At 36.3% G+C, this 15,931-nt stretch overlaps 1 protein-coding gene across 1 annotated transcript; it reads left to right on the forward strand.

The window, feature by feature from the left end:
- Positions 1-11,512: 11,512 nt before the first annotated feature.
- LOC114077178 lies at positions 11,513-11,968 on the forward strand. Its single transcript, XM_027916857.1, has 2 exons — positions 11,513-11,608; positions 11,717-11,968. The coding sequence occupies exons 1-2, from the start codon at positions 11,513-11,515 to the stop codon at positions 11,966-11,968; spliced, it is 348 nt and encodes a 115-aa protein (XP_027772658.1).
- Positions 11,969-15,931: the final 3,963 nt, after the last annotated feature.

A 15,931-nucleotide genomic window follows, 5' to 3' on the forward strand; every position in this document is an offset into this window, starting at 1 on the left:
TTCATGTTGTGGAATTGTTGTTTCCCAAGAATTGAGGGTAGTACTCTTATATTTGTTGGTGATTATTTGGGGTTGATTGACCTATAAGTTACCTTACATTAATGTTGAATGAAAAGAAAGAGTCCTTAAGACTAAGTATGCTATATTGTTTCTCCTAATGATGTATGACCTTGGTTTCTATTATATTGTATGAAAACCTTATGTTGCTAAATGTAATGACCTAACTTGATAATTGGGGATAAATTGCCTAGGACATGAAGTTTAGAATAACTTGGTGCTCCTTTGTTAACTTACTGTAAATCCCTTCTAAAGTTGTAATCACTTTTAAGTGATGAAAATGAAGGTTGTTCAGTTAAGATCCTCTTGAGGTTGGGATAAGTTACTCTTAATTGGGTTTACGCTAAGTGGTGGATGGTGATGGAGTAGTAAGGTTGTAGATGTTTTCTACCTTTTCCTTCTATTATTACTTGAACTTGAATCTATTGAATTTTTAGTAAGCTTGTTCATGAATTAAGAATTTTGCATGAAATTTATATGTTTGGTATATATGGATTGACATCACCTTGAAAATATTATAAATGCTCCAAAGAGCCTGAAAGAAATTTTTTGATAAAATCCATGTTTCTCATTTTCATTTGCATATTGATAAGCTAGTTGTTCATTTTACTTCATGAGATAAGATAAAAAATATGGTAATAGTCACTTCTGAGGTGTAATGTTTTGCCTTATAATGCAAAGTTCAGTCTCTTTAAAATTAAATATATTCCTACTTTTGAATATTATGTGCCTTGTATGTTTTGGGAAGCATAATTGTAGGATCACACTTGAAAAGTGAAAGCATGTTTCGCTAATTTTTAATGTGTGTGCCTATGAAATGTGTTAGTCTTCTCAAAAGATGCTTACTTTGAAGGTGAGTACTATGTTAGAAATTGACATTTCGTGAAATTTCATCCTATTTGTTGTAATGTACTTGGTGTGACTTAAAATTTACACTTCAGTGGGAAGGAAACATGAGCATGCCTTGGTTTAATAGTTGATAATTTCTAATTATTAGAGGAAATTGACCTTGTTCTTTGCTTAGCTATGAACTCATGATACATGTAAGTGTGTTGAGAACTATCCACCCTGTGAGAACCATAGTTAACCCTACCTTTGTTATTTAGGAAAGTTTCACCCCCTCAAACACACGATCACTCGGTGCTAAGCTAGAGTCCCTTTTTTTAAATGTCTTTAAGCCTTTATTATCAATCATAACTTATTTTAGGTCATAGGGTCTTCCCCTTATATAATCACTGTCACCATAGCTCAATAAGAATTGCATGCATGTAAACATAACACATTAACATCTTCTTATCATGATAACGCACATAGGTAAGTAATTCACCATCTGTATAACATTTACATCCTAAGCTAAAAATTATAGTCAAGACATTTCAATTAAACTTCATACCACCCTATTAATTCTAATACAAGGCATCCTCAAATACAACATCATGACTTAATCACAATTAACCACAATTTGCATTAAAGGATAGAGATTATAAGACTTACTGAGTCTCCTTCATAGTTCATCATTATAGTCCTGACATATAACACTCAATTCAACCTAATTTGGTTATGAATCATCATAAGTTAATAAATAACATGATACCAAGTCTAGAAAAATCACTTCATCACAATTCAATACTCGATAACAGCTTAAGACAAGATACATAGGTCAATTCACAACATACTTCCTAACCTAGATCGTCTTCTAAATAACTAGCATGAAAAACTAAAAATCATCCTAATTCATACATCATTACTGTATCAACGTCATCTAGTAGTAACAACCAATAACCAACTAAATTGAACCAAATGCAACCTAATTCATATCAAGATAAAACCTACAGTTAATGGTTAAGGGTCATCTTCGATAAAGTAGACCAAACCATAAAAATGTATCATCATTAAGTTAATAACATCAATTTTGTATTGGATGAAAACCCACTTGAAAACTCAACTTTGGAAATCAGTTTTGATGGAACCCTTTGAGGAAAGAGGTCTCACAGGTGAATTAGATTCCACACATCAATATTTGCTGAAAACTTTATTGTGAAATCGTCCCTTTACAGCCCCCAAAACCGTACCCTATCTTGGTGTTCAATTGTGTCTTCCTATAGAGAAAAAGAAGAGCGAAGGAAGAGAGTTTTGTTTTGAGAGTTGTAATTAGTCTAATGGTGTTGGGGTCTTTATATGGGGGGTTAATTAAGTTAACTAGACTTCCCTTAGTCCCTAATTAACCAACAAACCCCTTAATTAATTATTTAAAACTAAGTTAAAATGTGCATGAAATTGCAGGCCCTATGGACGAGATCACAATCGACGGATCGTTTGTCCATCGACTGCTTGCCCCCCCTCTTCCGTGCTGCACATCTATAGTATTGGTCAGAGACTGTGCAAACCGTACCCTCCAAGGATTTGGATAAGTTTTAGTCGACGGATGGCATCGATGCCCTGTATATCAACACATGCCCTGTCGTCTCCCTCTCTTGGGTGCACATTGCCAAGGAAGTGATTGACTCCACATGCAAAGGTCCTCCTCAAAGGACCTTGGATAGTATTTGGGGAGTCGTACCCGGATGTTTCGACCATGAATCCAATTAAACACGTGTTAGACACCCGTCCATCAATTTTCATCATTTTCCGACCCCTAAAATTTAGTCAAATAGGCTAAGCCACACTAGTACCTCCTTGAACTAGTTTCCGAAGGTCATCGATGTTCTTGGACGTTTTGGTTTCTAGACTTCCTAAGTGACTTATATTAATTTAAATGGATCTTAACACAGTTTCTAAAACTTGTGACAATTATGTTAGGCTCTAGAACACGTCTTGGATTTTTGATGTGTTACATTATCCCCCCTCTTAGGAACATTCGTCCCCGAATGACACTAGAATCTTTTGAATGAAGGAATAGACTTAGACTAGCATCCCAACAAACAACAATACATAACATCAACCATATCAACTACACAAGACAATTTAAAATTTCAATTACGACACATCAGGCTCAAAAATATATTATGAGGAATATCCTTCTCACAACAACAAGAGCTCAACATAACCTTTACGAGTCAAATATGTTAAATTTCAACTTAACAACATGCTACATATCATTTCATAAATACTCACCATGTAAAATTCACAACATATCTAAAACAAGCAGAAGTGCAAAAATTTTTACAAGTCTAAAGGCACATTCACTGTAATTCACCACAAAAAAAACAAAAATGCACGTTTTACAAAACATCGCTAAAAATCAAGTTAACTTAAATTTTAGTCATTATTTTCATTATAAGTAAGAAGTAATAACCTTAGTTATCAAATAAATGAGGGTAACAGGACTTCATGTCAGCCTCGGCCTCCCATGTTGCACCCTCAACTAGGTTATTCTTCCATCACACCTTTACGGAAGCCACCTCTTTATTACTCAATTTATTTACTTGCCGATCAAGAATTTGAATTGGGACTTTCCTATAAGAGATATTATCCATCACACCAAACCCAGAATAGGAATGATAGACTCGGGATCTCCAATACACTTTTTATAAATGAAAACATGGAAAATGGATGAATCGAAGCTAATTCAATAGGAAGTTTCAATTCATAGGACACCTTACCAACCCTTTTCAAGATTTCATAAAGATCCACATAATGAGGACTCAATATCCCTTTCTTTCCGGACCTAACCACCCCTTTAATAGATGAAATTATCAAATACACCTCACCTTCGTCAAAATCCAACTCTCTTCTCCTATGATTGGCATAAGACTATTGCCGACTATAGGCTGTTTGAAACCTATTCCTTAGGATATGAACTTTGTCAACTGTCTTATAAATCTAATTAGGACCAAGACGAGAAGTCTCACCTACATCAAACCATCCAATAGAAGACCTACACCTCTTAAAATAAAAGGATTCATAGCGAGACATGGAGATTACTGAAAGGAAACTATTATTATAAGCGAACTCCACCAAAGGCAAATGCTTATCCCAATTTCCCTTAAAATCAATAATACAAGCCCTAAACATATCCCAAAGGTTTGAATAGTACGCTCTGCTTCACAATCCATTTGGGGATGAAAAGCAATAATACACTTAACCTTATACCCAACCCTTCTTGGAATGACCTCCAAAACCTAGATGTGAATTGTGAATCCCAATCCGATCCGATGGATAATGGAATACCATGGTGACACACAATATCATCTATGAAGATCCTAGAATAATCTTCTGCCGAATAAGTAGACTTGATGGGAATAAAAAGAGCGGACTTAACCTATCCACAACCTTATATTGCCTTTGAGTCCGGGGCAAACCCACTACAAAATACATATTGTTCTCTTCCCACTTCCAAGTTTTAATTTGGATATATTTTAGAAATCTTACCGACTTTTAATGTTAATCTTTCACTTTTTGGCAATTTGGACACTTAGCAAAAAACTTCGCTATGTCTTTCTTCAAACATCCCGTCAAAAATTATTCCCTAACGTCATGATTCTTTTTTGTCCAACCCGGATGAATGGAGTAGCGGCACAAATGGACTTCCTCAAGGATCCGGTTACTCAAGTCATCTACCTTCAGAACACAAAATATTCCTTTGTAACTCAAAAAACCATCCCCCTAAATGAATTCTTCATTGAGCTTACCAAGGACCGATTCGTTCAACTCCATCAATGACTTATCAACATATTGTTTGGAATTCACCTCAACGATCAATATTGACTCGGAGTTATGATGGATCATTAAACCACCACTCGTAGAATCTACCAACCTTACACCCAACCTAGACAACCTATGAACATCCCTCACTAGGTCTTTGTTTGCTTGATCTATGTGAGACACACTACCCATAGTCATACGACTTAGAGCATCCGCAACAACATTTGCCTTGCCGAGATAATAGAGGACACTCATGTCGTAATCTTTTATTAATTTTAACCACCTTCTTTGTTGTATATTCCACACCTTTTTGGTAAACACATATTGGAGACTCTTATGGCTGGTATTCACATCAACATGGACACCATACAAGTAAAGCCTCCATATTTTCAAGGCAAATACTACGGCCTCTAACTCAAGGGCATGAGTTGGATAGTTTCTCTCATGCACCTTAAGTTGCTAAAAAGCATAGGCTATCACCTTCTCTTGTTTCATAAGCACACACTCTAAACCCACTGAGGATGCATCACAATACATAAAAAAAATATTTGAACCCTCTGGTAAAGTTAACAATAGAGTAGAAGTAAGGGTATCTTTCAATATTTGGAAGCTTCTCTCACATGCCTACGACCATTCAAATTTCTTACACTTTTGGGTCAATGTTTTCCAGGGAAATGCAATGAATACAAAACCATCCACAGAACTCGGATAATAACCCGCTAAACCCAAGAAATTCCTCATGTTGATTGGAGTCAATGGTATAGCTCAATTTTTCACTGCCTCTGTTTTCCGTAGATCAACCTCAACTCCCTTAGTAGCAAATATATTACCAAGAAATGTCACCGACCTCAACCAAAACTCGCATTTTCTATACTTGGAAAACAATTAATATTCTTTAGGTACTTGCATTACCAGCCTCAAATGGTTCATGTGATCACACTCATTTTTTGAATATACCAAGATGTCGTCAATGAAGGCAATGACAAACAAATTTAGGAATTTCGAAACACCCTATTCATTAGGTCCATAACCAACCGGAGCATTAGTGAGACCAAATGACATTACTAATAACTCATAATGACCATACCTGTCTGAAATGTCGTCTTTGATATATCATCACCTCTCACCCTATTTGGTGATACCCTGATCTCAAGTCAATCTTAGAAAAGTAGCTTTCCCTTTGGAGTTGATCAAAAAAGTCGTCAATCCGAGGGAGAGGATACTTGTTTTTAACAGTGACTTTATTGAGTTGACGATAATCAATACACAATCTTAAGGACCCATCATTCTTCTTTAAAAACAAAATCGGAGAATCTCATGGAGAAATACTAGGTCTAACGAAGACTTTGTCTAGTAAATCTGTGAGTTTAGCCATCAACACGTTCTATTCAGTCATAGCCATACGATAAGGAGGAATTGAAAGGAGATTTGTATACGGTAACAAGTCGATACGAAAATTAATTTCCCATTATGGAAGAATACGGGGTAGATAATTACGAAAGATCTCCAGTAATTCACACACTACGGGGACCGACTCAATGGGACGAATTTCGTGGTATATATTTTGGACACTTACAATATGGTATAACACCCTTTAGGGATCATTTTGTATGCTTTTAGACAAGAGATGATACGACCTCTAGGAATAGAATTTACCTTTTCCACTCTACAATGGGTTCATTTGGAAACTTAAACTTCACCACCCTTGTTCTACAATCAATAGAGGCAAAGCAAGCATGTAACCAATCCATACCAAAAATTAAATCAAAATCAAGCATATCGAGATCTACTAGTTCAACATAAGAAACTCTATTCAGCAACATTATTAGACAATTTCTATACACCCTTTTTGCAACAACCGACTCACCCACAGTAGTAGACACTATAAAAGGTTCATGCAAAAAATTGGGTAAAATGTAAAACTTTTTAGCTACAAGAGGTGTAACAAATGACAAGGTAGCACCGGGATGAAGTAAGGCATATACATCAATAGAGAATACTTTCAACATGCCAATCACCACGTCGGAGAAGTCTCTTGCTCACCCCTACAACGGAAACAATAGAAGTGGTTCTTCTCTGGAGCCTCATTTGAACTGTTTTTTTGAGCATGACCACTACCCTTTTCTTGACCCCTCACATTAGGGACATCCCTAACCTTGTAACAACCTTTACAAGAACTAGAATCTGTGTACGTCCCAATGAGGAAATCACCATAATGCTTCTTGCACACTTTCCAGAAGTTTGATTTTCGATTGGTGAAATAGTGCCTTTTCCCTTCTTAGGCTTAGGGTTAGACACACTATCACCACTAGAAATAGGAACATTGAAGGAATTTTATTAGAAACCCGCTTCTTAAATCTTGGATTTTCTTGTATCTAAAGCCTATTCTTTGAAGAACTACCAATAAATGATCTTGCCTTCTTAGCATCTCTACTCTTCCTATTAGCCCTTTCATCCGCAACATTTTGCGTATGCACCTTAAGAAGAGAAATTGTAATGTTGTCTTGTAGCTTATCGAAATGATACTCCTCTTACAAATCATCTGACATCCCCCGTCAAAAAGTAGCTCATTTCATATCTAGTATAGGAAATCAAAGAAGTAGAATATTTTAAAATTTTCGTGAATTTCAATGAGTATTCATGCACACTCATACCTCCTTGGAGAAGGTTAATAATCTATCACTTTAGCTTCCCTCTTATCCCTAGGAGAGAACCGATCAAGAAAAGCCTTCTTGAAAATATATCCCAAGTCACTGTATGACCCCTTCACAGCCTATTATCCTTCCATTTGACATACCATGCTTGATACACAAGCTTTAGTTTATAAGTGCTAACTCGGCCTTCTCACTAGTAGACAACCCCATAAAAAAGATTATCTTTTTTGACTTCATCTATGAATTTCTTAGGGCTACTTAAACCTTGGACCCGTAGAAAGCAGGAGGATTCATCCGAGTGAAATCCCTTAGATGGGAGGCCATGGTAGAAACTTGTTGATGAGCTCGGGGTACAACCTCCCGATTATATTGGGTCATCATGCCTTGAGCTTGAGCACTGGCGACATGTGCTTGGGTAGTAAATGCTTGGGCCATTTGCAAGAGAGAGGCCCTTATGTTCTCATCCATGAAAGGAGGAGGATCCACCAGGGCTTGGTCATCATTCACATCCTCCTCAAGAGGAGGAACTTGATAACCATGGGGAGGAGCTCCCCATTGGCAATAACTTCTTCAAGTATTCGTGCCGCATTCCTTCGAGTATTCATTGCCTATAATCACAATAAAAAATATAGAGGAAAAACCACAAAATAAGTACATTCTAATGGCAAGATATTTTATTTACAAAGAAGTGAGAGTTTTCTAAGCATCACATAGACATTTTTGAGAGAGACATTGACACAAACATATTCAACCTCATTCTCTGGTATAAAGTTTTTCACATATGGGTTTACCCCTTAGACAGAAATGATGTCGTCGTCCTCTTTGAGAACTAAGACTAGCTTGCTATCGTACATCATTACATTCATAGGTGAAAACACGAAAAAATTTAAAAGTTTTCATTACTTCTACGTGGATGTGATAGACCTCTAAATACACATGACATATATATATCTAATATACATACAACCTTCAAATAGGAAGATTGCATAGTGTTCTACTTTTATTGCACATAAGTAAATAAAATAAAACATAGACATAATAGTCATAATAGCCGTCTCATCTCATAACCTTCTACTAAGACTATAGGAACTTAGGCATAACCCATACATAAAATTAAGAATTCCTCACATGGGCTATAAAAAATATCAAACTAAATGGAAAGAAAGAACATAATAGTCTTACACTAAAAAAAACTCCATAAGCGAGATAGTGGCATCGCCCTCGGATAATGAGGACCTACCCTACTTGGATGATAAAGAGATCCAAGCCTTCTTCAATGTCATCTCTAAAATTCCTTCAATGACCGGAACCTTAATGTTGGGGAAAAGTAAGAAATTGGGTTAGTACACCAATTATACTAATTATGAGACCATATGCACACACATATGAAAACATTCTAAGAAATGAGGGACATTTCATAAAGTATGCACTTTTGATTTAAAACCTTTATGCACATTGAACAAGACCATATCAACCAATAATGCATGTTCATTAAGTCATAGGAATGTACATCATAAGAACTACAACATCAAGTCTAGTTAAGTCAATTACACATATCATATAACTAGATAAATATTCAAGTAACTCTATTGTCAATTCATATGAACACTAAGCATGTATAAGAGTATAAGTTATTATAAATTAAGCAAGTAAATTACCCATGAACCACTATCAAGTCAACAATTGCAATGACCAAGTAAAGCCCCATAACCTTACTCAATCAAGTAACCCAACAAAAATCATGTCTTACATCCTACTTCACATAATATGGCATCTAAGTGTACATATAATCCTACTTTAACAATATAACCCAACACATATTCATAAGTGAACTAATCAACACGTAGTATCACCAATGTACAAGTTCATCATAATCATAATCATACATAAGAACATCCTACTAAGGCTCCCCTCAAAGTAAACAAGTGCAATGCTTAGGTAGAGTCACATACCCCTACATAGACTATGCTAGACCCCTTAGATTATCGTAGTTAGAGTTCAATCCTTTAGTTCATTTTACCTTTTCCAAACATTTTGCCCTAACCGATATAGACCACATGAGACAATATGGTATCCGGTGTTATAAAGACTTACACTGAAGGAAGGTGGTATATCGGCAAAGGTAAAACCAAACATAAATTTAGCTTTCTAGGTAGACCCACTTGCTAATATTCCTTTGGTGGAAACATAGTTTATGGATATTTGGGCTGTATTGGAAACATTACTGTACACCATATTTAGTCAAGAGGGTGTCCGTCCCGTGAGAACTGTAGTGAGCCCTACCTACCTTATTCAGGAAAGTGTAACCCCCTCACATACAATATCACTCTGTGCTAATGTAGAGTCCTTTTTTGAAATATTTTTAAGCCTTTAATAGTTTAGTTTAGGTCATAGGGTCTACCCCTTATATAACAACAATCATCATAGTTGAATAAATATTGCATGAGTATAAATCCTTTCATTACAATTCATATATGTATGGTTAGCAAATTAACATCTTTATATAATGATAAGGCACATCGGTAAATCATTCACCATCCTTATAACATTTACATCCTAACCTAACACGACATAAATAATGATAAGGCACATTGGTAAACTATCGCAGGTTTATGGAAGGCTTTTCCACTATTGCTGCTCCATTGAAAGCCTTGACGAATAAGAAGGTGAAGTTTGAGTAGTGTGAAAATTGTGAGAAGATCTTCCAAGAGATCAAAGAAAGACTAACTTCAGCACCAATCGTCACGTTGCGGAGGAATGGAGAAGGATATGTGATGTACTGTGATGCTTGTCGGGTAGGTTTGGGATGTGTTATTATGCAATATGGCAAGGTTATTGGATATGCATTAAGACAATTGAAAGTCGATGAGAAAAACTACCCTACTTATGATCTTGAGTTATTTGTTGTGGTATTGGCATTAAAACGTTGGAGAAATTATTTATATGGTATGCATGTTTATGTATATACTGACCATAAAAGTCTTCAGTATGTTTTTACACAGAGGGAGTTGAACCTTCATCAAAGGAGATGGATAGAAACTTCTCAAATGTTATGATATGAGTGTTTATTATCACCGGGTAAGTCTAATGTAGTGGCTGATGCGTTGAGTCGATTGATCATGGGAAGCATGTCTCATATTGACGAAATGAAGAAGGAGCTGGTTAAAGAGGTACACAAGTTTTCTAGATTGGGTGTACGACTAGCAGATGTACCAACTCGGGCTGTTTAGGTTCTCTCAAGTTCCGAATAATCCTTTGTTGTAGATGTTAAAGCCGATCAGCATCTCTACCTAGTACACATGGAGTTGAAAGACTCGAGATTGAGTAAGTTGAATGAATTATTTTCCCTAGGACGGGATGGCGTACTCAGGTACCAAAACAGATTATGTGTACCCAATCTTGATGATTTAAGATCTACTATTATGGCAGAAGCTACTGGTTCAAGGTATTCCGTTCATCCACGTTCTACCAAGATGTACCATGATCTTAATGAGGTCTATTAGCGGGAAGGCATGAATAGAGATATCTCTAAATTTGTGGAGGAGTGTCCGATTTTACAATAGGTTAAGGCTGAAAACCTTAATCCTAGGGTTTCACTCAAACAAATATGATTCAAAGATGGAAGTAGGAGGCTATCAATATGGATTTTGTTGTTGGTCTACCAAAGACTAGGAAACTACATGATTCCATTTGGGTTATTGTTGACAGAATGACCGAATCCGCTCAATTCATACCTGTGAAATCTATTCACAAGGTTGAAGATTATGCCAAGCTTTATTTTGATGAGATAGTAAGATGGCATGGGATTCCGCTGTCTATCATCTCGTATAGGGGAGCCCAATTGACTTCTCAATTTGAGAGATCTTTACAAAAGGGCTTTGGTACACAGGTGAAGCTTAGAATTGCTTTTCATCCGCAGACAGCTAGACAAGCAGAGCGTACCATCCAGAACCTTGAAGACATGCTGAGAGCATGTGTTATTAACTTCACGGGGAGTTGGGATGATCACTTGTCGCTGATAGAGCTCTCTTACAATAATAGCTACCATTCAAGTGTTTGGATGGCATCTTTCGAAGAAGTATATGACCAAAGATATAGGTCTTCGGTTAGGTGATGTGAGATAGGAGAATCTACCATCCTTGGACCTGAGATCGTACATGAGGCTATGTAGAATGATCAGAGATAGATTGGCTACTGCATACAGTCATAAAAAATCCTATGCAGACAACATAAAGAGAGCTCTAGAATTTCAGGTGGGTGATCAGGTCTACTTTAACATATCACCGATGAAAGAGGTGATTAGGTTTTGTAGGAAAGGTAAGTTGAGTCCGAGGTATATACGTCCTTATGAGGTCTTGTAGAGAGTAGGAAATGTTGCCTACGAGATGAAGTTACTTCAAGATTATGCTTCTGTTCATCCAATGTTTCACGTTTCAATGCTTAAGAAGTATCTAGGTTATCCAACATCCATCCTTCTTGTTGAGGGGTCCAGAGTTGATGAGAACCTTTCTTATGAAGAGGTTCCAATCGAAATTTCACATCGTCAAGTGAAGCGACTGAGGAACAAGGAGGTTGCCACAGTGAAAGTCCTATGGCAGAACCACCTTGTTTAGGGGCAACATGGGAGGGCGAGGCTGATATAAGATCCCGCTATCCTGATTTGTTCAGTTCATGAGGTTAGATATTCTTCTCCTAAACTTTTGATTTATGTTGAAGAACCTCTGAATGCTAGGTGTTGTAGTCAACTTGGTAATATAGGTCACTAATCGTATGTTTTATAATAACACTATATGAGTTAAAATGAAGTTATGTTTGCAATTTCTGTTGATGTTTTTGTGTAGCATAGTCATGTTTTTTGTATAACTTGATATGCAATGTCCATTAAGTTATGTGTGATTGAGAAGGAAATTCCTCAATGTTATGTATAAAGCCTTAGATAAGCTTGAACAGTATGCACCACCCAAATAAGTGTGAATCAAATGTTCACAAGGGAGAAACATTTAATTATGATGAAGTAACTTTATAAAATCACCCTCCTTGATTAAATGAGGTGTAGTCTCATTCGGGGAAGAATGTTCCTAAGAGGGGGGATAATGTAACAACACAAAAATGACTATGCTAAGTATGACCTATGCGTACCTCGAATGTATAGGTTAGACTGGGTTCACACAACTTGATATGCGCGAAACCAGACACTTGGACCTGTGCACCATCAAAGCCAACAAATTTTGTGAGTTGCTTCAGCAAGACAGGGTTGGTTGTAGCCACGATAGGGCCTCGAACGCTAGCATTTACCCGGGTGAGTCTTAATCGGACTTAGAGGGTTAGTTTTAGGTCTTAAGGGTTCTAGAGGTAAAAAGGTAATTTCAGGGCTAGGGGTAGTATGGGAATTACCCTAGGATGAATATAATTTTATTAGTAAAAATGGGTCAATGTTCGGTGGTCATACCCGAGTTTGATCGGATCTCTTCACTCAGGTTCATGCTGAGTTTGAGGCACAAAAAGGGGTGACTTAAGTTAATTAAATTAGAAAAAAATAAGGAGGGGTATTATAGTAACTTAACATTTGTATTATAATCTTATTTTATCACTTAAATTGAGTTGAAAAATTCAACAACAAACCCCAATGGAAAGAGGCGCACGACTCCCACTAGGAGTGTACTCAATGTGCACTCTTAATTCATTATCTCTTCATTAAACATTTTTCAGATTTACTTTGTAATTAAAAAACAGAAAAATTAACATACCTTTCTACAGAGTTCTCGACTTCATCCATAAAAAATGAACACAAAAATTGTACGCCTAAGTCCTTTAAGAAATCACGTAAAGAACTTAACTTGTGAACAAGAATGAAGGATCGGAAGAGAGGTTTGTGGGTGGGTTAGGAAATGAGGTTGTGGCTGGTTGTCAAAATTTAAAAGGTATGGGTTTTCTTCTCTCTTAGTCTGTATCCCAAATGTCCCCTAAGGTTCAGTTCAATTCCAATCTAAAAACTAAGTTGTACCCTTTGCATTCCCCTGTTAGTAGATCCTATGAACTATTTATGCATGCGTTGGTATGACTTCTGGTAGATGATTTTATAAATGATTGTGATTTTGTACAATGTGTGTTCTCGGTCTGATTATAATGTTGTTATGTACATCCTAATTTTGAAGGTTACATGTTCTCAAGTATGTTGTTTTTCTCGTGATTATGTTGTTACGGATTAATTGAAGAAAATGTGAATTAAGTGCTAAATAATGTTGTGTGTTTATCAAGAAAGAAGAAATCGTGATGTTCATGAATAAGAAAATGAAGTTATGGTCCCTTAATAATATATTAAGTTGCCGATTCTTTGGAGTCTAAGACTCTCGACCATGGTCTCAATTACACAATGGAACTTTGATGTTAATTCCACCAGGACTAAATATTAATCTAAGGGCCTAATGAACCCAAATACTTCTCTATTGAAACAGAGGAAATCGTTGCAGAACAAAGGTTAATACATACGAAATTGTGAGTTACTGTGGTTACGAACTTGGGTTAATGTGTCACGCTTTAGAACTTAAGAGGTGCAATGGGTAGATGGAAATTATTTTAGAATGAATTACTGTTTAAAAGTTTATGTAAAACTCTAAGCCAAATGTGTAGGATAAATTAAAGGAATAAACTAATGCCCTATACTGATTGACTAGGTCTCTGTTAACCACTTGTAAAAAAAAGATGCTGCCATTGAGGGTAGAAACCGAGACTTCTAGTTCCGAACACTAAGAGAAGAGGCCTTGAATTAAAAGAAAAAGAAATAGTGTGAAAGTGGGGAATCGAACCTGCCTCCAAGGCCAAATGTGTGGGATACATAAGTCTCACATATAATAAAAAATTATATGATTCCCAAGGAATTCGAACACGGGTCCTCTTGACCGAAATTTTGAGACATATAAATCTTAAAAATAATTAAACAAAACGCAACAACTAGGTATCGAACTGGGGTCCCCTTTGGCTGAATGTACAAGATGAATAAGTGTTGCACAATATACACTTAAATAATCGCTAAACACTTAACTAGATATGAGTATATCTAAGAGGGTACTACCATGAGCGTAAAGTAGACTAACAACCATGAGCACGGCATATGATGTAAGTTAAGGGAAAGATGAAAAATGACGATTCAAGTAATGAGGTGAGTAACTATGTTAAACTATGATGATAAAGAAAATGGACACAACATAATAAGAGTCTTATATGAATGGTGAGACAAGTCTAAACCAAGCCTAAGTAAAGGTTACTAAAAGTACTCACCTAAACCAGTGTTGAATATTTAAGAGACATGTCTCAATCACATTCTATATGTAAGTGTAAGGACAATTTACACTTAATACGTAAAGAAGAGATGAGAAATCATCTAATGAGCTATGACTACCTCATGCTAAGAAACAAGCTTCGATGACGTACGGGTCTCCCTAAATCTTCTTTCGGTAAGGGCGGAGGTTCACATAAATCACATGAGATGATACTTTCCTCCAAGGTGGGTATGGGTATCCCTAATCCTCCTAGTGTTTGAAATATGTTACCAACATAGGGAAACTAGCTTAGTTTGAACCCCTAAAGCTTGTATGTTTTTTGTTTCACTTTGGTCATTGACTCCACCTCTATTCGGTGTCGGGGAGACAATGGATTTCATGATGCTCACCTGATCTGTCGGTTAAGTTTGAAGTTCCTCAAAGTATTAAAGATAATGAAATGAACAATATGGTAGTTGTTTGTGCAAGACAATCAAGAGGTTAAACCGGATTCAAGTAATAGCATGAGGTCATTCTTGATCATTGCACTTCATGATCCCAATGAGAGTCTTAAACTTCAGCCTAGGTATAGCTTGTGTTCACATAAACCTATGAATGAATGAAATGAATAATGTGAAGTGCAAGTAAAAGAATTAAGGACGCTTTGTGTTTGTTAAAAGAGACCCTCGGGTTGAAAGTCGATATGTTGGGCCCTTACATGAGACGTCTTAATACTACGTCCATGCTTCCAAGGTCTCATGGATATGAAATGTTTACTTTATGAAACATGAAATGTATATAATGTTAACGTATGTGTTTATGATGTGTGATGTATTCATGGTATGACCTACCTATTACGAAATAGGCAAAGTCACGAGACTTGACCTTCTAAGAAAGCACGTTGATTCGGAAGAGCCATTCTTGTTCATGCATTACCATTATGTGTTGCTGCATGTAACCATACTTAGTACAAGTGTGTACTAATTCCATACAATATTACTATTTTATCGGTGCAAGTCAGAGGGCAGATTGAAGACTGTTGCAACGGTTTGGACTTCAGCATTCTCCCAAACCATTTGGTAGGTCCTCTTGATTTTTGGGATGCTACAATTTAGTCTATACTTAGTTTTAGACATAACTAGTGGATATTTTCCCTAGCGTTTCATTTGTATTTTCATTTCGAATCTTTGTAATAAGGTCATGTTAGGCAAACTACTTGTGATATATTTATTTTGTATTTCCAATTTGTTCTTCTGATAGATGGTTGTTTCATTTACGTTGAGATTAGTATATGATGCAGTTATGTATTAAATATAT

This window comes from Solanum pennellii, chromosome 5 (genome assembly GCF_001406875.1).
Source record: "Solanum pennellii chromosome 5, SPENNV200".
Taxonomy (NCBI): domain Eukaryota; kingdom Viridiplantae; phylum Streptophyta; class Magnoliopsida; order Solanales; family Solanaceae; genus Solanum; species Solanum pennellii.

Bases quoted from the DNA above. Each gene is read 5' to 3' on its own strand.
- LOC114077178 (XM_027916857.1), top strand. From the start codon at position 11,513: ATGAGGCTATGTAGAATGATCAGAGATAGATTGGCTACTGCATACAGT. The intron at 11,609-11,716 runs GTGGGTGATCAG...GAGGTCTTGTAG, and splicing joins AGAGAGCTCTAGAATTTCAG to AGAGTAGGAAATGTTGCCTA.